Genomic DNA, 25,118 nt, shown 5'->3' with positions numbered 1-25,118 from the left:
TCACGATGGCCAAAGTGATGGCAGTGGTCAGAGGCCACTCTTCAATAAAACAAGTAAAAAAGGAAGAAGTTTGGTTATTTTTAGCGTCGTTGTCTGGCTGTGTAGCTGCTGAAAAACCGAAAACTCGGGGCGAGAAAAGCCCAGTAAACATCAATTTAATGCAACATTGCACACTTGTAATGTTACACTACTTTATATAAATTTCAAACGGTGTGTTTTCTAACAAAAAAATGTGTTACCCCAGAATAATCCAAACCTAAATGAAAACATTTATGCGACGGAAAAGACAATAAATGAATCTTCGTCGCGAACAGGATTCGAACCTGTGCGGGGAAACCGCATTGGATTTGGAGTCCAACGCCTTAACCTGTCGGCCAAAAATGGGGCAAAAGAGACAATTAGAGGTTGGGGGAGAAAAGAGGAAAAATCTGAAGCTTCTACTCAAGTACATGTTTCAGCAGCATTCATGTCATTTTAGTAATAATACCTGTTTCATGCTCCACAAAGCATTTTTTTTTACACTAATTTCAAGTTCAATGTAGCATAACATCCAAATTACTGTTAATTCTGAATTATTGAATTACTATACTGTTGATAGTATCACTTTTGAGAGGGCCAACAAAATTATAGAACACACAAATAAATGATCATTGACATTTCTTCACTCTTACACACCTACATTCGCAGAGGGCTAACAATATACCTCGACATGTATAAAGCAACGCCTAAAGCCATAAACTCAGCAGATCCAAGTGCAAACCAAAATGATAAAGGGAGTGTCAAATTCTTCCATTAATTTTCTTTTCTCTGTATTAGTTTTTTGCAGTGTTTATTATTAATCTATTATTAATCTGGTCAGGTCGCCAGTCTGTCGCAGAGACAGACAGGACACACAACCATGCACACACACACACACACACACACTCATACCTAGGGAGAATTTGGAGAGACCAGTTAATCAGTGTTTATATCAACAAAGCTTAATAACATGTAATTTTTCTGTAGCTAAACACAGAATATCTCAGATTTAGTTTGATACCAAATTTCAGCAATATAAAGAAACAGTGATTTCACTGAAAGTTCAGTTTCTATAGCTACAAGGTGATTTAGCGTCATGAAAAACTGAGGTCACAAAAAATTACATTTATCGAAAAAAGGTTGAACAGTTGTTTGTAATATTACATGTGCTATTATGTAATAAAGAGGGATAAAGACCGCTGCAGTTATTAACTAAGCCCTCATAACATGGCAGCTGTCCTGTTGAATTTTAAAAACAATTCTGGGCTTTAAAACAGAAGTGATGGCATGATATTAAAAGATGAAAACTACAAAGAAAATCTTTCAAACAGTCACTGCTTCCCAAGAGACAAAACAGTCTGTCCAGAGGCTGGACAGTATCGTTTCCCCTTAATCTGTGTGTGGCCAGTGCTTTTGTTTTTTGATCGACCACAAACTGGACACTGACAGTAGTAGTCCTGCTTCCATTGGTGCTTTTTGGGAGGCTCCCCTCTTGCCAGGCGTTCCTGGTCTAATAATTCTCAGTTCTGGGAAAGAGGTGTCACAGCCACGGATACCTTCGGAGGAAGATTCACACCTTGGAGAAGATTGTCCCTGTCTGTTCTCTTCCGCCGCTCATGTAACCTGAACGATAATACAACATAAGCTGCTCTGCACCCGTCATGATTCCCTTTCAACTCCTTCGAGACTTAGTGGTTGTAGTCGAGGTGTCTTTGAGGTGTCTAATCTTGCTATTTCTTAATGAGTTAATTAATAAAATACAGAAATAAAATAAAATAAGATAAAAAAATATTTGAACAAAAGTCTAGAAAAAGACTAAATCAGAACTAACCCAACACATCTACCATGAGAGGCACAACTCTTTAAAATATATTATTATTATTATTAGTAGTAGTAGTAGTAGTAAAAGGAGGAGGAGAAGTACAGTAGTACTCAATACTACTGTATTAAGTCAGACAGTAAAGAATGTACGTGACAGAAAAGGACTTAGTGGTGAGATGAGTTTACCGGTAAACGAATGCTTAGCAATTCCGAGTTTTATTATTGGCTAAATATCATATTCATCGTTGCAAATTCACTGAAAGGAAACCATGTTTTACTGCTTTTTTCAATGGAATTAAGTATTATATCAGATCTAACAATAAATTGGGTGTTTAAACCTTTGGAATATGTAATGCTTTAAATGTACTATTTGAAACCTAAACCCCCTGGCTTTTTATTTTTATTTGCTTTTCTGTACTATTCTTTTCTGAGACATATAAATATATTCAGTCAACGTTGTCCTATGTTGTTGTACTGTAAATGGTGTGTCTACAAATAAAGTTGAGAACAAAACTAACAGCGGGGGGGGGGGGGGGGGGAAGCAACTATCGAGCGGATGGAGTTCCTACCCGGACGTTTATTCTAGTTACACACTGAAACATGGCGGCCAACATAGAACAAATTTTCCAGGATTTTATTCTAAACAAGATTCGAGAGATAGAGGAGCAGAAGGACGACAAAAGGTTTGTCGGCAGTCGTGTTTAGCTTGTGTTTCTGCTGACGGACTGTTGCTAACGAAAGCCCTGCGGTCTGAATGTCGCCGAATCATGTGGTTCTGAATGTTGTGAACTAACCATGCAGAGCATGCAGGCTTCGGGAAGGGCAGGGGATGAAAGTCTTCATACAGATGGAAACTGGTTTTTTTTTTAAATATATTTAGAAAGATCATCTGTTTGATTTGTAAAGATTATTTTAACCACGGTGGAGATTAAAGGCCAAACGGCAGCACTGTCAGAAAGATCAACGCTAAACATTTTTTTCTTCTCTGCTTCCACATGGATCTTTTCAATGCTGCCCTCGCGTTTTTTTTTAAATAATCAGACGGTAACATGTGATGTTCTGATCCGTTTCCCAGCAGCGAGGCAACAGGCGCGGACTGTGAAGAGAAAGTTAGTGATGCGGCAAAGAGAAGTCCTCCGAGAGCCCAGCATCAGGACCCCAGCAAGTCCCAGAAGAAGCAGAAGAAGCACAAAAAGCACAAGAGCAAGAAGAAGAGGAAGAACCATGAGAAGGACAGCAGTTCTGAGTCAGGAGCCGACATGGAGGGACAAGAGCCGAGGTAAAACTTCCATCATCCAAACAGGTTCATCTGAAAGAGCATCTATAATCATGTTATCATATTAACAATATCCTTCACTAATTGCTTTTACTTTGTTCAGCAGTTGAATTAGATATTAATCAGTTAATCGTTTTCTTCTATTTCGTTATTGTTCCAAAATGTCAATAACTGAAACAATTTTAAAAAAATCAGTTTTAATTACTTTCAGTTATTTAATTCTTTATCCCTGTGAACCTATCTAATTTATCTCACAATTTCTAATCATTTTTACCCCAGGACAAACCGAAACTCACTCTTTAAATGAAAGAAAAATATTGTATTGTGTAGACTAGAAGCTAACATGTTCACAGTAATAATAGATATTGTGTCTTAAAATGAAATGACAAATATTATCTTTGACTGTATGTCCCTGGATGCACTTTACCTAAAGGTCATGTTGCCATTTTGATACCAGAATGACTCCCTGTTGCTTTAAGGGGATGTTTAAATGTTTACTTAATTTCACAACACACAGTAAGAAGAAATAAAGGGCCAGGTGAATTAAAACAATATGTAAAAACATGCTAAGTAAGTGTTTATTGTGCAGATTATTAATCTGAGTTGCTCCTGTTTTCTTCATAGAGTAGCACAAATATAAAATGCTAATGTTAGCTGATTCATTAGTCAGGCTATCTGCTAATTTAGCAGAGCTTAAAAAGTTTGGAATTTCTAATAGAAAACTTTTTATAGTTTTGAAACCATGGTAACGCATGACCTGGCTGAAACAAGTCATAGACCTAATCAAGTCAGAAGAGAGGGAGAACTCGTGAAAGTTACAAATGGATGTAACACAGATGCTTAAGATGGCGAATTCTGAGACTTCACACTCTGCTGTTTTTGGTTGTCGTGCGTGTTTTCATTGGGAACTTGTCTGTCTTTTGTCTTTTCCTCGTAGAAAAGAGGCACCAGCTCCAGAGATGAAGGAACAAGGTGAGTCGGCCAGAGTAAAAATGTTCACCTTTTACATGTGCTTTGTGTTTTTTGAGGGCCAACCTTTGAACTTTTTGCTCCATATTTATCAGGAGTGAGAGAGGGGATGGGATTTATATCAATATGTCTTACAGGCATGGAGACTAAAAGGTCATATTTATTGGGAAAAATGCTTAAAATATCAAATTTGACCTTCTTTATACTTTTATAGTGAGTGGGGAAAACGTCACATGTGGCGCTTTACAAACTCCTAATCCATATGCGATATTATATGTTGGTTGTTGGGAGTGAGGTTACCATCGCAGTCTTACAGGGGGTTTAATTTTCTGCAGGGTTTACCCCAGAAAACGCCGGTTTACCCCCGGAGCTCGGGGCACTAAGGCAGTAATCCAGCTGACCGGCATGTTCTTGAGTTAAAAAATGTTTAAAGTTGACAGGAAATTTGAAAATACCACTTGATAGTTATGCATTATTGCAAGACTGCATTGTCTTAAACATGTCTCCTGAATGGTCCAGGTGACAAGAAGTCCAGCTCCAACAGAGAGCACTCGTCGGGAAAGAAGAAGAAGAGAAAGAAGAAGAAGAGGAGGAGAAGTGGAGAGAACACGTCTGATTCGGACTCGGAAGTCACATCGAAGCAGAAGCTCAATGAATGTTTGCGACCTCGACAGGAACAGCTGCCAGATATCATCCCCAAACAGGTAACAGCAATTCATGGTAGAGTAAAAAGAGGTTGCTTTGTTTTATATGGATTATTAGTCTCATCAAATGTATCATTTTCTTTCTGCTTACTATCTTAAGTTAAAATATTGACATTTTGATACCTGGTTATATGGAGTTGATGGTGAGCCTGTTATTTTTCCCACTGGTCCGTTTCCATGACGAAGAAACAAAAACAATTCAAACAGGGAATGTGACAGAAACAATCCCAGAAATGTGTTTTCCTCACCACTTCCTGTTGAAACACTTTGTCGCCATCTGGTGGTCAGAGTTCCACCCAAAAATGCCTGATTTCACTAATTTGCACAAAGAACCTTCATTTATATCTGTAATATATTCAAATCAAGAATCTATAATTAATCCAGATGCTGTTTGACAGCATTTATTTATCTTAAATAAATAAGATCAGCATTTCCTGAAGTAAAAACTTTCATCTTTATTCATTTAATGCTTGAAATTCTTCAAATTCCTAACAAGTAGTGGATAAGCTGGACCGATGCTGGTCCTTCTCTCCCAAACTATCTCTGTGCTGACATCACATATACACGTACCATGTTTTTGTTTAGTTTTTTTTTTGTTGTTGCTGCTTTTCACTCTAAAACAGGACAGCTCCAATAAAGGGAATGGAAATGAAAAGAGAGCTGGGAGCAGGAGCCCGTGTCCGCCATCACATTCCAATTCTGAGTCCCATTCCTCCCCGGCGAAGAGCAACCCCGCCTCATCGCTGCGTCTCCACTGCCAAAGATCACAGGCTCAATCACCGTCTCCTTCACAGTGCCACCAAAGCGAAAGCAGGTATTACAAACGATATGATAAATGCCCGCCCCTGGAGGGAGTTCTAGATGCATTCAATAAAAAAAACTCTTCTGTTTTTTCAGTCTATGTCCTTCTGATCAAGGTCAAATCGGCCTAATTAAATCACTAATGCAGGCGTCTGCAACCTGTCTAATCCAAAGTGGCATTTTAACCCTCAGGCCAACTACATGAACATCAGTTTTACTCAAAATGAATAAGAACCAATGAAGGAAGGTCTGAAGAGTCACAGGTTGGAGAGTCCCGCTGAAAAGTCCTGCTTTACTGGGATTTGGGCCTCTGGCTTTGAAACTCCTTTTATATCGGCTGTGAAAAAGTAGCGCTTTGTTTTGTTGACTCTGTTTGTTATAGAATAGATTAGGAACAATCTAAAAACGGGTGATTGTTGTCACGTAAGATAAGTCCAAGGTTATATCATAGAGGGTAGCCCTGAGCAAAAAGAAGGCAGATTGAAATAAAAAATGAGTGGACGCAGAGAATGACGCAGTCTGCCAGACTGTTGTGGGAGAGTCCTGAAAATGTCCTTCAGGAAGAGAATGGGGGAATCCTATTATTATTTTTCTCTCATTATTTTGATAACTTGCTTTTCAGTTCAGGTCCTCTGCTGTTGGCACACCAGGTCTATTAGACCCTGTCCACACTGAATAGAATTTCAAGTGAATTACTTTCTCCACCAACCAGAGTTGGTAGCTAAAATCACCTCAGAGTTGAAGAAGAATCATCCTGCTGTCCCATAATTCTCTTCTGGATGTTTCATCTGGCTCTGCTCTAGTGTTCCTTATCTGTCTGTGGCGTACCACATACATCTGCCGTAGAAGGTTCTGGTTGGATCTATTTTTTTCCAGGCAATTTGTGGTATTCCATCAGGAAAGGTTGACGGAAACTGCAAAATTCGGTATCATTTCTTCGAAGTCTGTACGCTGGCTTGAGCTGGTTTTTAGCTTTTCTGAAAAAAAGATTTAATATGGGGAGAGGACTTAGCAAAGTTTCTCATTCGCTGGTGGGTTGTTGTCTTACCAGAGGCACAAACTCTGAAAGTTTCAAAGTCCAAACCTCAAGTGCAGCAGGGAATACTTTCCATTTTTCTGAGATGTATGCTCCACTTCCTGTTTGTTACAGCCATCTGTAGCATCAACATCCGATTAATGTCGGGCGAAATGCAACATTTTCCCAGCTGATATTCGTCACTCCAACAGATAACGATGTGCAATACTTTTGTACATCTGGAGAAGTCCCTAAATGGAGGAATCAGTTCACAGAAAGTACAAATTTGCCTATTTAGAATCATTTTGGCATTAAATTGGACAAAAGCAGTAAAAATCAAGAAGTGACCAGAGCAGTTTCAGCAAAGAACAAAAACATAACAAAGTTGCATGAGTGTTACATGTTCACCATCCAGTTGATTACACTGTACAATCACCAGGTGCTGCAGCTCTGAAAAAGCTTTTCACCGTCATAAATACTGTTAAATATAACGGTCTCAGCCCACTCTAGCGGTAAATATCTCTCTAAGGAAAACGCATGAAGACGTTTCCCATTGATGTCACAATTGGCATTGAAATATACATAAAGCCCATAAACACAGCTTCAAAACTCATCTTCTGGGCTGCTGGTTACTTCATGTATTTTTCCATGGATTCTGTCACTTGGCTTCAATCAAATGCTGTCATTACAGTAATGAAGACAGGCCAGAACTTTTTTTTAATTGTTTGATATGTTTCTTAAATGAACCAAATGATGTTGTGGTACGGTTAATTGCAGCCCGTCTGAGACGACAGGACGTTTGTGTGAATCCGTGCTCAGTGCCCAGTGTCCTTCAGAAAGGCCCCAGTCGCCGGTGCAGAACCTCAGTTCTGCACAGAGACCCCTGCTGGCAGAAGAGAGAGCTGAACCAAAAGCAGCAGAGCCAGCGGAGAATCGAGACAAATCGGAAAAACAAGGTAAGATCACGTAAAGCCAACAAATCCACATAAGCACCTCGGCACAGTTCTGACTCACAGGCTGAGCTCTCACATGTTGTCGCCTTTTATTAGCTCAATTAAAGTAAGTTAAATTATTGAAAAGTATGCTTAATATTTGCCTTTCAAAAGTTACTTGTAATCATTGGGAGGCATATTACAATGTATTGAACATCATAACATGCTAATAAGTACATGACAGCACATACTTTTTAGAAAATAATAAATGGAGGATGAATGGCAAAGAACAAACTACTACTGTTCGAATGAAAGTCTTCAAAAATAATGAGAATTAAGAATAAATAGTTCTGCTTCAGACCTTGTATGAGACTATTTCAATTTTGAACTGATCTTAAACTGTTTTTGTTAACTGAATGCTGCTTTCTTGAAATGGAATTATTTTTAATTAATAAATGGACGCAGGGTCTTTGGTTAAGCTTCAAGAAAGCTGTAGGTCACACACACATGCACACACACAGAGACACACCCTGGTTTATGTCACACTGTCTCGAAGCACCAGTTGGATTTTCAGCTTGATTAGAATTTGTTTGTTGGTCTTCCTAAAACTTTAGGTTCTGGTTCATCTGCCCACAAGCCGCCCACACCCTCTGCGCCCGAACAAGCCCCGAAGTCCACCGCCCCTCAGCAGAAAGCTTCAGAAAAGCCCAGGTCTCATGACAAGTCACCAGCTCGGAGGAAACGAAAGCAGTCCCGGTCCCCAGACAGAGACAGAGACAAGAAGTCATCGAAGAAGAGAAAAAGATCCAACTCCCACAGCAGGAGCCACAGGAGAAGGTCCAGATCCAGGAGCCGCTCAGTGAGGAAGAGGTCACGCTCCAGGTAGCGTTACGCTTTCGTTCTGTAACGTCCAACATGCGGTTACCAGCATCAGAACCGATGTCGTCGTTTGTGTTTTGTTGGTTTCTTCGCTGCGTAGGTCGGCCCACCGGCGCTCCCGGAGGTCCCGCTCACGGTCTGCATCGCGCAACCGTAGGAGGCTGACCTACAGCCAGAGGGACCGCTGGAAACGCGAACCGAGCCACTCCCCCGTCCTCATCCTGCGCAAGAAAAGATCGCCCACAAGAAAGGACCGGAGCAGGAGTGCCAGCCCAAAACGCATCAGCGAACTGGGTCAGATACGCTAAACCAGCATTCCACAGTCAAAGCTACCATTTGCCACTATGAGTTTTTGAATAAATTGGGGTTAATTATTCCTGTTTCTGTGTTTCCTCAGATAAGGAGCAGTTGTTGGAAATAGCCAAGGCCAATGCTGCTGCCATGTGTGTGAAGGCTGGGATGCCCGTCCCTGCCAGCCTTAGGACGACCGCGCTTCCTCTGGCCCTACCAAACATGGCCATGAACGCAGCGATGGCTAGCATGACTGCTGGTAAAATCTGGAAATCATTTCTTAATTATGTCACATTCTGGGATGTTGGTTAGATTATTTTAAGCCCAGTTCACACTACACAGTTTTTTGCCCCGACTGAATGGGTAGAATAGTGCTTTGCGCCAATTTGATGGTTGAATAACCAACACAACAGAATTAAAAACAATAAATGTGGTGTTGCTCTACTCACTTAAATGAACAATGCGAACCCATTTTATCGGCTCTCTTTTGAATCTTTTTTAATTTTTTTAACTTTGTCTCCCTTGTAGCGTCTGTGACTGCAGCTCTGTCTAACATGGGGACTCTGTCTTCGCTGCTCCCACCGCACTCCGTCGGTAACAAGCCGTCTATCCTCGGCATCCAGTCCAACTCGGCCGCTCTGGAGGAAGTGAAAAAGAAAGTGGCGAAGCAGGCCAACAGCATTAGCATTAAGGAGTTTACTGATGTAAGACCCCAGTGTGTGTGTGTGTGTGTGTGTGTTTTCAGGACTAAACAAAGCACTTAAAACACTAAGCAGTCATCAGCATGCTCTCAGTTTGGAGGATTTGTTCCATCGATGTCAGGTATTCTCTAAAACATGGCCGAAATGTTGAGGCGATATATGAAAGCTAAGGCGAAGAAGCCCTACGGGTCAGCAGAAATACTTTTACTGCCATAAGTTTACTACAAAAAGCACAAATATGCATATTTTAAAGTTTGTTTCATCTTATTTGCAAAAATGCAACTGAAGAAGCATAAATCCTGTCTGTATGTTTATAAATCCCCCTCAAAAACCAATACAATTAAATACAGTACTTATCTAATTGACATATTTTGTTAGTGAAAATTAAGGATGTCCAATATACATTAGCCAAATGTATGATGAATTTAAAAATAATGCATTATCAATAAGCCGCGTAGATCAAATATATTTGGATTGTAACTATGCTCGTTTGATAAAAACTACCGTTTTTCATAGCAGTAAGAATTGTGTTTTTTTTTCTAAGTACTGAACTTCATGATAACCAACTTGAAAGTGAAAGGAGGCATGAATTGATTGGCAGAGGATTTCTTTTGTAGTTATTCTTTCCATGCAGAGTCTATGCTATTACTAAAGGACAGAGAGAAACAACAGACTTTGAAGACCAGACGTGTATTTAGTTTGCAATGTGTCAGGAATTGTTAAAAAACGGAAAATGTCACCTTGTCTTACTTCTGACTGTGTACATCTGCACTCTCCCACTTGAAACCACATAGTAGGTAACAAGTCAAGACCTACAGCCTTATTATTACATTATATCTCTTAAGTCATTTTATTGTTCTCTGTGTTTTTATAGAAATGCAAGATGATTGCAGACAGCACTGGAGAGCTGCCGGTGGCACTACCTCATGTTTCCGATGAAGAAGACGACGGCAAACTCTTTGGAGGATCAACCATTCGAGAGCAAAAAGTCATCAACTTCAACATTAATGTAATTTTTTGTGTCTTTTCTAAACTGAGAAATGGACACTGAAGAGGCAAAATGGGCAGATATAAAGCTGTAGTTGGTGTGATTTGACAGCCGCTTTTTATTAAAAGATGTATTAAAGCTCTTTAAAATGCAGAAAAGGCAGATTTTAATTAGTTAATTTGCCAAAAATATTGTGTTTAATCCCCTTAAAAATAGGAAAAAATAAGTTGTATTGAATCTGGCAGCCGATTGATTACTTTAAATGCAAAATGTAGCGCATAAGTGGAGTTGAAAAATTACCAGTAAGCATTTACATGGATTGTTTTAAGAAAAATAAAAATGAGCATTTAAATTTTTATTGCAATTATTTATTTATTTTTTTCCAACTTTCAGAACACAACAGTTCGTCCAACATCGCGGAGTGATGCAGAAATGGCCAAGGAGTTTCCTGTGTCTTCAGGGTCACAGCATCGTAAGAAGGTCAGGATTCGTCTGTACAACCAATTAGGAGAAGCAAAGGATTCTCATCGGTTTCTAACACATATTAATGCTTCTTCCTGTTCACAATGCTACCATGTAGGAGGGAGAAGGAGTGGTTGCCTATGGAGAGTGGGTTCCAGTTGAGAAAACAGCTGACAAATCTACATCTACGAGCAAGAAGTCTGTGTCAACCGCTCCCTCGGCGACGTCCACCTCGCTGTCGGGCGAGGCGGCGTCAGATTCAGGGTTACCCGACGTCATCGAGCAGCAGGTGGCACCTGTACCCGACAGCGACAGTGTTTTCCCTGAAGTGAGGCAGCAGGTAAGACATAAACTCTCTGTAGGGATTGTTGGTGTCTAATAAAGTCACTTCAATTCTGTTCTGGTTGGACTTTCACGTTTTGGTATTTTAGGATGCCCACCTCTGTGCAGCGTCATTAAAATGTTTTGTTTTCTGTTATGACCCATATCAGTTCCTGCTTGAACACTTAGAGCTCCCAAAGCAGCAGCTGGAACGATCTGAGCTTATTGTAGAAACTCACACCGTCCTATAAATTTAATTACAATTCATTCCGGGAAGGTAAAGCAACATTTCCCATAAACAAAGCACTATAGTTTAAATCCCAGTATATTGTGCCATGTGGGGACATAAACTGAGAACCATGGCGCCCATAAAATATGAAATATTTTAGCATTGTGGCTATTTGAGCCTTCGTATTGAAAAATAAAAAACTGCAGCAATATGCCTGTTGACTGTTGTTGGTGTTTTACTGCTTTACGTACATGTTTATTAAAAGAGTTTATAGAAATGTTCCACTCTGCAAACAAAAGTATGTAGAAGTCTGGCACGTTTATCTAGACGGCAGTTCATTTCTGAACCAGAAGGTGGTGCTGGACTCGTTTTAGCCAGTTCAGAAGCTCCTGGCTGCTGACATCAACACTGAAGTTAGGTGGAGACATGCAAACAATTTACAAGGTCTGTCATGTTATTTAAGAGCCTCCATATAGATAACATAATGGATTCAAAGCCGACCTGTCCAGGATGAATTGCGCCTGTTGCCCAGTGAATGCTGGGGACCAGCCTCCTTTGTGAAGCTTCAGGGCTGAGATGGAATAGATGGATGATTGATTTAGTTTCATCAGAACCTCAGTACATTTGCAAAGTCTAATCTAGATTTGTTTTGCTGCATATGGAGTAATGTCTTCTTCCTCTGAATGGCATTTCAGCCAATGTTACAACAGGACTTACTGACTCTCTCTTAACTTGTGTGTGAGTAGGGTATTGTTACAGTTTGTATCTGGGGTTGATTTGAACATTTTGTACCTTCCTAAAGAGGATGATGGCTCGTAGAGTTCCACATTATATAAAATCCCATTCGTCATTGCAATAAAATGAAATAAAAAAGAGACCTGCAGGACCCTAAGCATCCTTTTTCTGAGACGGTTACACAACAGAGCCTCTTCAGTCGCTCCAGGTGATCATTCCTACCCACGGCCGTCAGCGTCAACGCAAATTCTTTGAAGAACCGTGGATAAGATGAGTTACTATTTATTTTGGATTAATAAAGTGTTCTTCAACTGAATTGACAAAACAATGACGTGTGTCTCTTCTTAATGTGTAGATGTGAAGTTTTAGAGAATTTGTGGAGGAGTTAGAAATTAGGGTGTCGGCAAGGAGGCCTTTCACCTGTGGAAAATGCAAAAAAGCTTCTGGCTTGATCACTTTAAATGCAATGAATGACTTCTTCATCGACACTAAAGGCATCCATCCGTAGGTGCCACGGAGGTCACCGTTACCCAACCCAGCCGCGCTGATCAGAGCTCTGAGCAGGAAGCAGCTGTTTCTGCAGAATAACAAGACGCCGTCTTCTGCTTGGTGGGCACAAGCAGAGAGAGACATCTGTAATGAGATCGGCTGTCAGCGCTGGCAGAGATCACACATCACTGCCAGCGCCTTTGGGCTGTCAATACAAGCGAAATGAGAAATAACAAGACACTTGGCCTCTGAGTATTTACAGTTTGCTGTCGCTGTTCAATTTGCAGTGCTCTTGCGGTGTTTCACGTGGATGAAGGTATTTTGTAGGCTGGCAGGGATGTTATTCTGAGACAGAACAAGCGGCAAAACCTCCGTCAGGAGCATCAGAAGGGAAACGCCAAACTCAGGCTGTTTTGAGCTGGAAATCTTGGAGAAAGCTTCTGAGTGGAAGAGAGCAGATGCATGTTCTTGATGTAGTGAAAGTGTCATAAAATAAAAAAATAGTTGCCCAAACAGTGTTTGGGCAACTATTTACAGAACATTTATACAGAACATTTATACACTGGCTGTGTTTATAAACTCCCCGATCAGAATGATCAAAGGATCTCTCGCATGGTTCTGTAAGTCTCATTCTGTTGCTCCAGAGAACTAGAACTGCATTTTGCAATAGTTTTCATAGACTAAGAAGAATAAATAAATAAAGTAGAAGTGAGTATGAACTGTAGCAGAGTGCATTTTGGGTTCATTGAGCCTAAGAAGCTCTGAAAAATCTCCCCAAATATAAAAAAAAATCATTTTATGAACTTTCACACGTTTATATTAGGACTGCAGCTAACAATTATTAGAGTAGTCAATCATTCTATCAGTTATTCGTATAAAACATGATCACACTTTGCAGATTTTTTTTATTGATCTTCTTCAGCCTTTCTTATACAATATTAGAAATACATTAAAAGATGCAAATAACAAATAAAACAGTTCCCCTTTTAAATAAGAAAATAAAAATGTTCTTGCCTAAAATGCCATAACATAATTTCTCTAGTGAACGCTTGATCAAAACGATGCACCTGCAGCTAAAATTAAAATAAAATAAAATAAAAGTTATTTCACTTGTATGCTGCGGAAGATAATTAATGAAAGCTTTAACTGCAAACAAGAATAAAGTGGGTTTGACCTGACTCCATAGAAACCTGACTTCTGTTATGTTGTACTGTGTGCTGTTGCACTCCAGATAAATTCATTTCAAACATGCATTTTATTATTCTGATATATTCCTCAGCACTTTCCAGCTAACTCCAGTCAGACATATTTGTATATTAAACACCCAGCTCTCCTTTGCCTCCCATCTGGAACGTCTCTGGCAGATATCAGAACTGCAGTTCCCGTGTGGAAAACGGCAAAGATTTAAGTAAAGCCTTAAGTTTTGAAGCAGCAGCTGGAAGAGACGAGTCCTTGTAGATGAGCAGTGAAGCATACAGAAACGTCCAAACCGATATAGTGGTAGTTTTCTTCCATCACTTCAAATTGCCTTTTTTTTCTTCTTCTTCTTCTCTCCCCTCAGAATGTGGATATCACCCAGGCAGTGACGGAGAGAATCAAAGCTCAGAGGCGATTGGCTGAGAACCCCTATGACGTCAGTGCCATTTGTATGCTCAGCCGCGCTCAAGAGCAGGTAGAATACGTCTCACTCAGGATTCTTAAAGAAATGTTGATTTCTCAAATAGTTATAATGAAAATTGAATGGCTGGCTTGTTTTTTTTTAACAGGTGGATGCGTGGGCTCAGTCCAGTAACGTTCCTGGTCTCTTTACTGGTTCTACTGGAGCCCAGGTTCTCAGCTCAGAGGAGCTGTCTACCAGCGGACCACAAGCATGGCTAAAGAAGGTAAAGGTTACTTAGCCACTCATTTAACGTCAAATCCTACGGTGAGACACATGAACGACGTCGAGGGCAGATGTTTTTCACCATCGGTCTTCAGTGGTTCAAACGTGGAAATCCTCGTTGAGGTTTTGGTCCATTAAGCAGAGGGTTTGCATTTCTTCAGGAAAAAACAGAGCAACTCCCCAACACTGTCAAATCTCAATCAAGCTACACTTTTAAATTTTAAATGGTTTTAGGAAGCACACAAATATATTTTAGGGATTAGTCATGTAAAAGAACAACACCCAAAAAAGCAATCATGGACCTGGCAACTACTTTAAAAGGAGTGGAGAACAAATATTAGCTGATTAGCTGATTAAATGTTAATCCCAACATGTACCAGTGTCTTTAAGTCTAAGTTTCAGAGATCATGTTTGCTCTGAACAAAGGAACTTCGAACGAAAGGTTTGGAGTGTAAACTGAAAGAAGAGGACTTTTGGGTCTCAAAAAGTTTTAAAATTTTCTTTGTTCACAGTAATCAGAGAGAGCATGAAAGGGTGGCATTTCCCAAAGGTCACAAATTGGGAATTGAACCCCAAACTACTTGCCTCAGAGTAAAATGAAACGAAACTCTGCAGGAACTTTTCAAAATCAAGATGATAAACCCAAAGGTATTTGGAAGAAAAACATGGTGACCAAATCCGCGAGGCGTTCAGGCGCAGGTTGAGTTGAGGCGGTTTTTCTCAGTCTGTGAATCAGGATTAGATAACTCACAAAAGTGGGCCCACTGTGATATTGTCAGGTGCCCATCAACTCCACCAGGGGAATTTAGGAAAGCGTGCAATGTCACGTTTAATACCCTGTTAAGAAAAAAGAAAAATGCAGTGTTTCTTAAAGGAAACTGAAAAGAAATCGTTCAGTACAAAAGCTTCAGTTTGTTATCAACCCTGAGAAAACACAGTTTTCTATGTCATGTTTGTATTAAGGGGTCTGAGCTGGTATTTGTTAAAAGTTCAGGACTTTTAACGAATGCTGCATTGTTTCTGGTTTCCGTCCATCTTTATTCTCAGCGGCTGACCAGCAGGCTCACACAAACTGCTGTAGTCGCAGAGTAACCCAGCTGTCACTGACAAATTAGACACTGTGGTGTGCAAGTTTATGACAGAGGCGACGTCTCACCTTTTTCCTCTTGCAAAAACACACTTACTGACCTTAACCCGGCGCTGAGACTGACGGCGGCAGCTCACCCGTTTAATGAGATGGGATCAGTTTTCACCAGTCAATGGTAGGGCTGCCAGCTCAATCCTGGACCGCTTCTCTCTATATGCTGACTCCTGCGATCCAGTCAAACTGTGAGGCTAACACACTGTGTTGTGTAATCCTGTGTGATCTTCTGGGTTTGTCCTGTAGGGGAGGACAGAAGGATGTGAACAAGTTATTAATGGCAAAGGAAAAAGATTGATTTGAAGGATTTAACTTGGTGTATGCCAAAAACTAATATATGTTGTTAAAAATCTGATCACCAAATTTCTTTCTATTTGCTAGAAAACTTGGATTTACAAATAATTTTTTGTAATTCTAATGAAGCTTAAACAGAAATAATTTGACCTGATTTAACTTCAAATGGTGAAAAATAAATTATGTGTCTTTTTATTCAGTGTATGTAAATGTCTTTTTTCAAATGTAAATTATAGAGTTGATCTCAATTTCTCCGGCCACTTTCTTTGTGCAGATATTTTAAACCACATATAATATCTGATGTTTGATAAAGCAGCACAGCTCTAGGAAGGTGGTAAAATCACTGACATCGATGAGACCTGTGTCTGAAATCCTTCAACAAAATCAAAATCAACAGCGAAATTAAAAAAAGAGAGAGAGAGAGAAAAAATTGCTTTCAAAATTTCTAACCCCCACAATAACATGCTTTCATATCTTACCTTCAAAACCAGTCCTAAACATTCGCTCCCCCAAGGTGAAACTTTGCAAAGTCCTCCTCAGCTGTTAGCACTGCAGGTCTGTGGTTGCATGTCTTGCTAAGGGCTGTTAGACACCAAGCTGACACGTGTCTGTCAGGAGCCTCAGTGCATGTCTGTCCCTGTTGACTCTGGATGGTTACAGTCTGTTCTGTCAAACCCACCAGTAGTTTAGATCCGATTTAACTGTGTCAGGTTTGGGTCTGTCAGTCTGAAGCAGACTGGTTGGTTCTTAAGCATATCGAATAAACTCTATGAAACGTCTACATAACATAACCAATTAAAACTAAAACTGAATAACTTCCTCTTCCTGACATAAACTAAAAAAGGTTAGTGGTGTGACCCGTTCCAGGGCTATATTGGGTCTGTGTTGAGTTGTGCTGATGCAGAGTGATTTTCTCTCTCCTGGGTGTAGGACCAGTTCCTCAGGGCGGCTCCGGTGTCGGGCGGCGTTGGGGAGTTCCTCATGAGGAAGATGGGCTGGAGAACGGGCGAGGGCTTAGGGAGGAACCGCGAGGGGACGGTGGAACCAATCGTCATCGACTTCAAGGTGGACAGAAAAGGTGCGAATTTTTCTTTTTTTGGGGTCATTTAGTACAAATCATTTATTTTATAGAAAATTCTTACCCGTTTTTGGTCATTGAAATTATTATACAGGCATTTAAAGGGTTAATTCTTGGTTCTGTACTGTATAATAACTCCCCACATGCAAACGCTGGATTTCCTGTTAAATCTCCTGCTTCTCTCTGCAGCTCCATCAGCCCCTTCCACATCCCACTGATAGACTCTTTAGGGAGATTTTCAGACAGTTGATCATAATAAATGCGGCAGCAGTGCTAATGGAGTTCCTGTGCTCACTGATTTTTATCTTCCAGGTCTTGTTGCTGAGGGAGAAAAGCCACAGAAGCAAACAGGAGGACTTGTTGTAACCAAGGACCTAATGGGTAACACATTCACTGCATTATGTCCGTCTGTTTGCTCTTGCTGAAAAGATTCACATATGGAAAAATAAGTTTGCCTGTCAGATATATTGATTGATTCTTGATTTGTGTCTCTAAAGCACTTAGGCTTAGACTTGTCTTATTCAAAGCGCCATGGCAGCGCAGTGATTCCAGATGAGGCTGCCCTCCATTAACACACACTTTAGTTTGTTTTATTCATTTACAATTAAACATGAACATGTCCCATGTTGATGTAAATAGACAGTTTTGAAAAAATAGGAGTAGTTGGAAGAAAAAAAAAAGCCCCTTATCCCAAAAGTCAATTTGTAATAATCAGCCATCCTTATAGATACCACATCTCTACACACATTTTTTTTAATATCTTTCTAATGATACAGCACTCTACTGAGTCAATTTACTTCATTATACCTGGTTAGAATATTATATTTTATTACTTTCTAAGGTAAAAATGGATATACTCTGGTTATTTTAGAAAGATTTGTTCCATAAACAGAAATGCAATGTTCCATTTGTTTAGTTCGGACTTGTTTTTATTTTTATTTTTATTTTGAAATCACTGATCCTCTCAAATTATACGTTTTGATTAACCTTTATTTTACCAGGATAAAAACACATTTAGTCCTGGCCAAGAAGCAGCAACAAATACAACACAGACAAATAATCAGTTAAATGAAAATATCAAGCTACTCAAAGCATCAGGAACTTTTAGTTCTTAATTAATCACATTATAAATTTAAAATAATTTCATTTCTATGTTAATTATATATTTGAAGGGCAATTTTGTTTATAGAGACTTCATAATCCATGTTTAATGCTTCATGTTGTGTGTGGTTTTTATTTCCATTTTATTTATTGTTTTTGGTTGCTGTATTTTATTTTGGATGTTTACGATAACTTCCAATTCCAAAGTGGAATCCACTGATTCCACTTTGAGATGGAGAACTTGCATTTATTACTTGAATATATTTACTTGAAAGTGATATGAAAACAACAATGTTATTGTTTATCACAATAATTACTGGGGCAATTTACCTGAAGGTTCCACGTTCATCTGTTTACCTTAAGGTTTCTTCCTGTTTCTTCTGAGATTCAGTGGGATTGATTCACTGAATCTGTGATTCAGCCCCAGAACAAAAGCTAAAAAATCTTGTAAAGATAAAGAAGTCGTGTTCTGACATGACCTGAAAGGCCACACGGGGATTCTCCATGCGTCTGCATACATGAAATAAGTCAGCAAATCTTGAAATTAGCTTTAGATGTATCTGTTTGCTTGTTCATGCTCTCATTATCAAAGGTGCTGTCAGTGTGGCCTAGAATGGGAGCGGTTCAAAGAACTCCCATCAAAACCCGATATTCTTGAAGACACGACTCGGCTTCTGACGGAAAATGTCTTTTGATTAAACTTGTGAAAACGGTCGCCATCCTTTCCTTCTCATTTCCTTCACGCTGGTTTTATTTGTGCGCAGGGAAGCACCCGGTTTCCGCTCTCATTGAGCTGTGCAACAAGAAGCGGATCACGCAGCCAGAATTCGTCATGGTTCACCACAGCGGACCGGACCACCGCAAGAGTTTCCTTTTCAAGGTTGGTAAACAGACCCGTTCAATAAATGTGAATATTATTGAAAAGCTGATTTATTATAGGAACTTTTTCACTTACGTGACATACGTTATATAGATTAATTACACAGATGGCCTTTATTTCTATTAGTTATGATGATTTTCCACTTTACGTTTAAAAGTAGATTATTACATTCGACCAATAAAAAATTGTGTTTAAAAGCAGAAATGTGGGCTTCATGAAAAGTGTTTTATACTTGCTTAAAGGTTGTTGTTGGTACATGTTATATGACAATCGAGACTCATTGCAACATATTTTTCAATTAACTGAATGTGACTGTAAATTCAGAATAATACAGTGTCTATATGAGCATGGATCCTTCAAACATGATTATGGATCATACCTTATTCACTGTCATATTTTGGCAACAGGTGAAAGTTTCATCGGAGCAGATTACTCCATAACTTTACCATACTTTGGCTCCACATTGGTTCTGTGTTTCTTCCAACTGTGAAATAAAAAAAGTTTGAAGACTTTCTTGTTCTTAACGACTTCATTGAAATTGAGCCCTGCAGAATCAAACAAACAGTAAACCAGTTGTTGTCCATGAAAACATTTCAGTAGCTGCGTTTCCTGTACAACTGTGCGAGAAACTTTGTCGATTTTTCTGCTAAATCGACAAAGCAGCTCCAGTTCCGATTTAGAGAGACCAATTTACCTTCCTGCTGCAAGGCAACAGTGCTGCCAACTGCGCCACTGTGCAGCCCCTGCCCAATTTATTTTAATATCAAATTTTTTTTAAGTCATATTTAATGTATACAGCCTTTTTATAACAACCGAAGATGACATACTTAGTTCATTGTGCTACAAAATTTCACTGTGCCTGGAAAATACATTGCAAATACAAGCAAAAATACTTTTGTAATTTCAATTTGCACACTTTTATGATTCATGGAAATGCAGCTAGTGTCATCAATTTTCTCATACATTTTTTGAATAAATCTAGAATTCTGTGTTTGCACCTTCCTGACCTTCTTGTTTCCACGGTCTGTAATCAAAAGCATAAGTCAACTGAATCCACAGCTCCTGTGTTATCAAAGCCATCCGTATGCCGTGTTGCTGCAGGTCACTGTGAACGGGGTGGACTATCAGCCGCAGACCGCCAGTCCCAATAAGAAACACGCCAAGGCCATGGCAGCCACCGTCGCCCTGCAGGCTCTCGGAGAGGTACGGCCTCGTCTTCTCTTCCGCCTGGGTCTAAATAACAGAATGCACTTGTTGTTGTTGTAGCTCTACGTCCCAATTAGAGAGCCTTTAAACAGCTGCTGTTATTTTCTCGTGGCCTTTAGCTTGTTAAAAAAAAAAAAAAAACCAACGCCTCGGCTTTTCTCTCTCATCAGTCGTTTGCTGTGTAGGCGGGAGTATCAGATCAGCTGAGATCATTTCGGATTCAACTGAGTACATTTATCGTGTTTAGATCGACCACAGATATAGTCTTACATGAATCCATTATGTTAAGGCCTAGAAAATTTTTAGGAAGACTATAGACATCACAGCTGTCCAACACAATCATCAACACCCTCCACAAGCATCTGCTTTAGGATATTACTGTGGAAAGTTCAGCTGAAGGAAAACGTATTGTAGAACTGCAGGACTGAAGACTATGAAGCAAAGAATTTGGTGTTTATTTAAGGCATTAACACCAGTAGTATTTTTCCCTTTGATGAAAAAGTTGTTCTGATTGTGTCAGGAGATGCAGGAGATCCTTCCTGCCCACAACATCACCATCCATAGCAATTCTTTGAAGATACTTCAAAGAATATGAGTTCTGCTAACATTTAATTTCCCTTTGGGATAAACAGTGTGTTTTTAATCTAATTGAATGAATCGAAAATGGGCCTAGACGATGGTAGTGAATATTTCCGAAAATAAAATAAAAATCATATATGTAAATATACGCGCAGCTAAAATTGCGGCGTTGCAGAATTGTTGCTCTTTCTTTTGCATCTTCTAAAGGCGGGCTTCATTTTTATTGAGTTTATTCTGACATTCTTTCCTGAGATGTAGATCATTAAACGAAAATATTGAGAAAAATTCTCCAAGGAAACAAGTGGAAGTAGATTTTGAGTTGGTTTTATACTTTGATGAAATGACAGAGTCTGACTACATATGCCAGCTTATAGATCAGCCATATGGAATCACTAATGCTTCCATTATCACCGATCCATTAGTGATCAGCCATGCTGTACCCATTAGTGCATTAGTGAGCTGTCATAAGAGATGAAATAGTTTGACCTTTTCATTATAAAGATTGAATGAAAGTAAACGTCTACCTGGTGAAATCAGGCTAGAATCACATTTTCTAATACCTAGTATTTATTTATCAAGACGTTTTGAACGTTCTGAAATGAGTGAAATTCAACCTCAGAGCAAGAAAAGCAGTCATTGTATTTTAAACAGATTGATGTCGGAACTTTTGATTCTTTTCTGTTGTGGATTAGCTGCTGGATTTGGAACGATGGCCTCACATTAGAATTTTGGGAAACGTTGGCATCTCATGGTCGACTGCAGGGCAACTGGGAATCTGTCCCACCACTGTACCTCATAGTGGCATTTCTACCGTGGTCTCTTCTTACCAAAGAACATTGTTCCAGAAGTCCTGTCTTCCAATCACGAAGACAAGACTTCTTGATTGGAAGAACCTCTTGTGGGTTTTCCAAAGCTACCAGATTTGTTTAAAGTTTGACTAAAAATTGCTTTTCAACAGATTCTTCAACCTGAACTTTGACTAGTGCGCTGCGTTTGTCATAAAATAGATAACTTAAACACATTTTAAAATTTATTTTTGAACATTTTGAATCGATTCAAAATTTCCCAGTACTACGAATTGCGATTCTCTACGGAATCGATTTTTTTTTTCCTCCACTTCTACTCTCTATATTCTCTATATTGAGCCCCTGGAGTGTAAAAGAAGAAAAACAAGAGATGGGACAGTTGCTACTGTCGGCAGATTGACCCTACTGACCCTCATTGAGGTTAACATGTCAGGTGGAAGATTGTTTCCTTTTAAAATGCTCCTTTTTATTTTAGCTCACAGCCTGAAGAGGAAAGCCTGGCTAGCAAAGAAAGATCCTGACCCATATGGTTGGAGCCATTATTTCCGTCTGGCCCTCGGGGGTTTGGATGTAGCTTTGGAGTATTTTAACATGGAGAATGGAGGGTGTTGCATGTTCCAGGGGTCGGTCAGTCCATCGACGCATTACAGGCAGTGGAGATGCTGTTTACTTTAAGTGTAGTTTTGATTTAAAAAAAAAAAAAAAAACAACTTAAGAAGCTTCGAGTTTGTGCGACGTCCGTCGGCGGAGATGTGCTGACACACATCAGTAAAGAGCATCAGCCTCAGAGGCAGCAGCAGTTTACTGAAGGTCGTATTTGGAAGTATTTTATAAGGTCGCTTCCTGATATCCAATATTCCAGACGTTTGGCTGCTCTTAGATAAAATTTAGTGCAGCTATCCAAGGTTTCACAAAGGTTAGCATTAGTGTCCCATGGTGTACAAAGCTGATCTCTTTTTCTTTTTTTTTCTTTTTTTTATCAATGTACAAACCAGAGATGAGATTTTTCAGTCGCACCTTTTGTAGATGAAATATGAAAATGATCAGATCTTAAATATAGTTTTGTTTGTCTAATGTTTTCACAAATTTTTGTAATAAACTCTATTTCCATTTTTTTTTTTTTGTTCCTTATCGAAAGACCAGCTGACTTTTAAGAAATATAAGGTTAATCAGTCACGTCCATCTTCCCAGCTGTTATAGCTGTAAACCCATAAAGGAACCTAATTTTGTGTGAAATTCATCTTCAAATGACGTTTGAATGTTGGGTTTAAAATAAAGTCTATGTTAAGCTTTCGGATGACTTTTGCATTAATAGTTTCAAGTTATCTACATGTTACATCCATGAGAGACGAAATCTAAATTTAAAAAATCGGAGATATTTTTATAGCCTCTCATTAGATTGTGTTGGATAGACAACTGCCCCCACACAGCGAACTTTCCAATCAGCTTCCTTAAATCACTGCTGCTGCTGCTGCCGACCCGGCAGATGGCTGCGAAGGAAATTCTTTCAACCGCAAACGTCTTGAAGATTCGTAGCGTCTTGCTGCAAACACGGCGAGGTAGAAGTGAGAGCAACCTTCAGCGCTGCTGGCTGCTGTAAGCCTCTTTGCAAACTCCTAATTATTCACACATTTGTATGCAAAGCTATTCACAATAAGTTCTGTTTGACTGGAGTCTCCTCGTAAAACTCCTGTGCCACAAACAATCAGATGTGATGGGAACAGTGGTTGTCATGCCAATAACGGCAAATGTTTTTGCTCGGTATTGATTATGGGGACGTGGCCTGTTGTTCTTCCGAACAGGTTCATCTCAGCAGATTAGAACAGCATAAAAAGGTTCATTTATTTTAGTAATTCAATTAAAAAAGTTCAGCTCATTAAAGCAATTCATTCCCCAGAGTGATATATGAAATATGGCAAGTTTTCAGAATATTAAAATATTACATGAGGCCAATAAAGCAGAGTGAAGGACTGTAGAGTTAACTTGGGTGTGGGGGAAAACCTCAAACATTGAGGACCGGCTTTGGACACCACTGCAAGATGTTGCTTTGGCGATCCTTCCACTCAACTTTCCACTTGTATGCTAGGATACAGTAACGGTAACACCAACCTTCCAAGCCAAATTGTGGAGGTTATTATTAGCTAAGTTTGCATTGCGAATGTGTGCAACACTTCAATATTCTGCTAATGCTGAAAAAATAACATTTCGCAATAAGCTTGTTCACGTTATTTAAAAAAAAAACATGCTGCACCATCATCCTCCTACCACTTCCTGTCGTATTCTTTTTCCTTCTTCTGAGTAACATTCAGTTGCTGATCACGACTCATGGGATGCGGAAAAAGTTTTTCCCTTGCAGTTCTGCGAAATACACCAATTTTGATAAAGCGGAAAAACCACCTCAAACTTTTTCTTTCTTTTTTTTTTAAACGTGGCGTGTTTCCGTCCAGCAAACTTAGTTTCATAGTTCCAGTTTAAGTAATTTTATGCTCCATGGAAGTGCAGCTACTGACAGTTGGGAAGTTGTAATGTCAGCAGTCTTCCTTATGATTCTAGGCCAGCGGGTCATGTTGTACCGAGATAAATGTAAATCTCCACCAGAAAACTCAGAAATGTTTAGATAAATCTCAGAAATGTAATAAAAACAACAAGGAAATTTCTGAGTACATAACAGGAACACCAGACTGCTAACGCTACCCAGTGTCGTGTTAAAACGCATCAGATGTATGAGTGAACATCTTGTTTTGAGATGTGTTTTGTTGTTTTGTCTGGCAGGTTCCTGCAGACGGACCTGGACTCTACACCGGCCCCGTCTTCACTGCTGCCTCCACCGGCCCTCTGTTCTCCACGTAGACATTCACACAGAGCTTTTATTTCCCCACTGCAAACATTTCAGCCTTGTGACAGTCAGTCAGTCAGGAAGGTACAGGATGTATTCCAGCCAAAACAGCTTCCTGCTTTTGTTCAGGGCGCCTCACTGTCACGGCAGACTCCGGTGCGCAACATGGAACCGAGCCAGTCAGTAAATCCACTTGTGGTGTTTCTTTCTGGTACCTAAATATTCTCCTCTTCACTGTTGTAGCTGGTAGATAGTGAGATCTCAGCTGCCATCTGGGTGGTTTTAAACCCCTTTTAACATGCTCGGACGTATTACACAGAGATTGTATAAAGTATGCATGGCTGTACCTTTGTAAGTTATGTAAATATGTATAGTGAGTGTACTGTATAGCATCTGTTTTAATCTTTTATTAGTTGAAACTAAGTAAAGACTTCTTGCAGTAAATGGCAGGCCTCGGTTCTGTTTGTCCTCTTGTTGTAGTTTTCCTTCTGACTAAATGTTTCACACGAGGCTGTTCAAGTTGGAATAAAGCCTTCCAACATATGCAAACTGAAATAAAGATTCTATTTATGTAACACGGTTAAATAGCCTACAATGCCTGGGTTTTTGTTTTTGTTTTGTTTTTTAAGTGTTTTCACTGGAAATGTCTCACAGCTTTGTTAGTTGTTAAAGTCTGAAAAACTA

General features: G+C 39.5%; 1 protein-coding gene and 1 long non-coding RNA gene across 3 annotated transcripts in view; one reads left to right on the top strand and one right to left on the bottom strand.

Moving 5' to 3' along the window:
- Positions 1–2,390: 2,390 nt before the first annotated feature.
- Positions 2,391–25,019, top strand: sonb (SON DNA and RNA binding protein b). Of its 2 annotated transcripts, none has more exons than XM_032555967.1 (20): positions 2,391–2,522; positions 2,918–3,118; positions 4,053–4,087; positions 4,604–4,788; positions 5,412–5,602; positions 7,382–7,560; positions 8,151–8,418; positions 8,516–8,709; positions 8,813–8,965; positions 9,235–9,410; positions 10,282–10,416; positions 10,789–10,875; positions 10,976–11,197; positions 14,193–14,303; positions 14,398–14,514; positions 16,879–17,026; positions 17,339–17,407; positions 18,892–19,007; positions 20,109–20,210; positions 24,371–25,019. In XM_032555967.1, the coding sequence occupies exons 1-20, from the start codon at positions 2,440–2,442 to the stop codon at positions 24,446–24,448; spliced, it is 2,850 nt and encodes a 949-aa protein (XP_032411858.1). In that variant the 5' UTR covers positions 2,391–2,439; the 3' UTR covers positions 24,449–25,019. The 2 variants fall into 2 exon arrangements, with proteins under 2 accessions (XP_032411858.1, XP_032411857.1); XM_032555966.1 differs by having other exon boundaries at positions 2,394–2,522; positions 2,915–3,118.
- LOC116715571 (uncharacterized) overlaps positions 14,999–25,118 on the bottom strand; it is a 38,857-nt gene continuing 28,737 nt past the window's right edge. Inside the window, exon 3 of the long non-coding RNA XR_004338194.1 lies at positions 14,999–15,894. This is a non-coding gene — a long non-coding RNA (uncharacterized LOC116715571). The remainder of the gene's footprint in view (positions 15,895–25,118) is intronic.

The sequence above is a fragment of the Xiphophorus hellerii genome, chromosome 24, assembly GCF_003331165.1.
Source record: "Xiphophorus hellerii strain 12219 chromosome 24, Xiphophorus_hellerii-4.1, whole genome shotgun sequence".
Taxonomy (NCBI): domain Eukaryota; kingdom Metazoa; phylum Chordata; class Actinopteri; order Cyprinodontiformes; family Poeciliidae; genus Xiphophorus; species Xiphophorus hellerii.
Note: the sequence above shows the minus strand (reverse complement) of the source record. Positions and strands in the feature narration are given on the sequence as shown.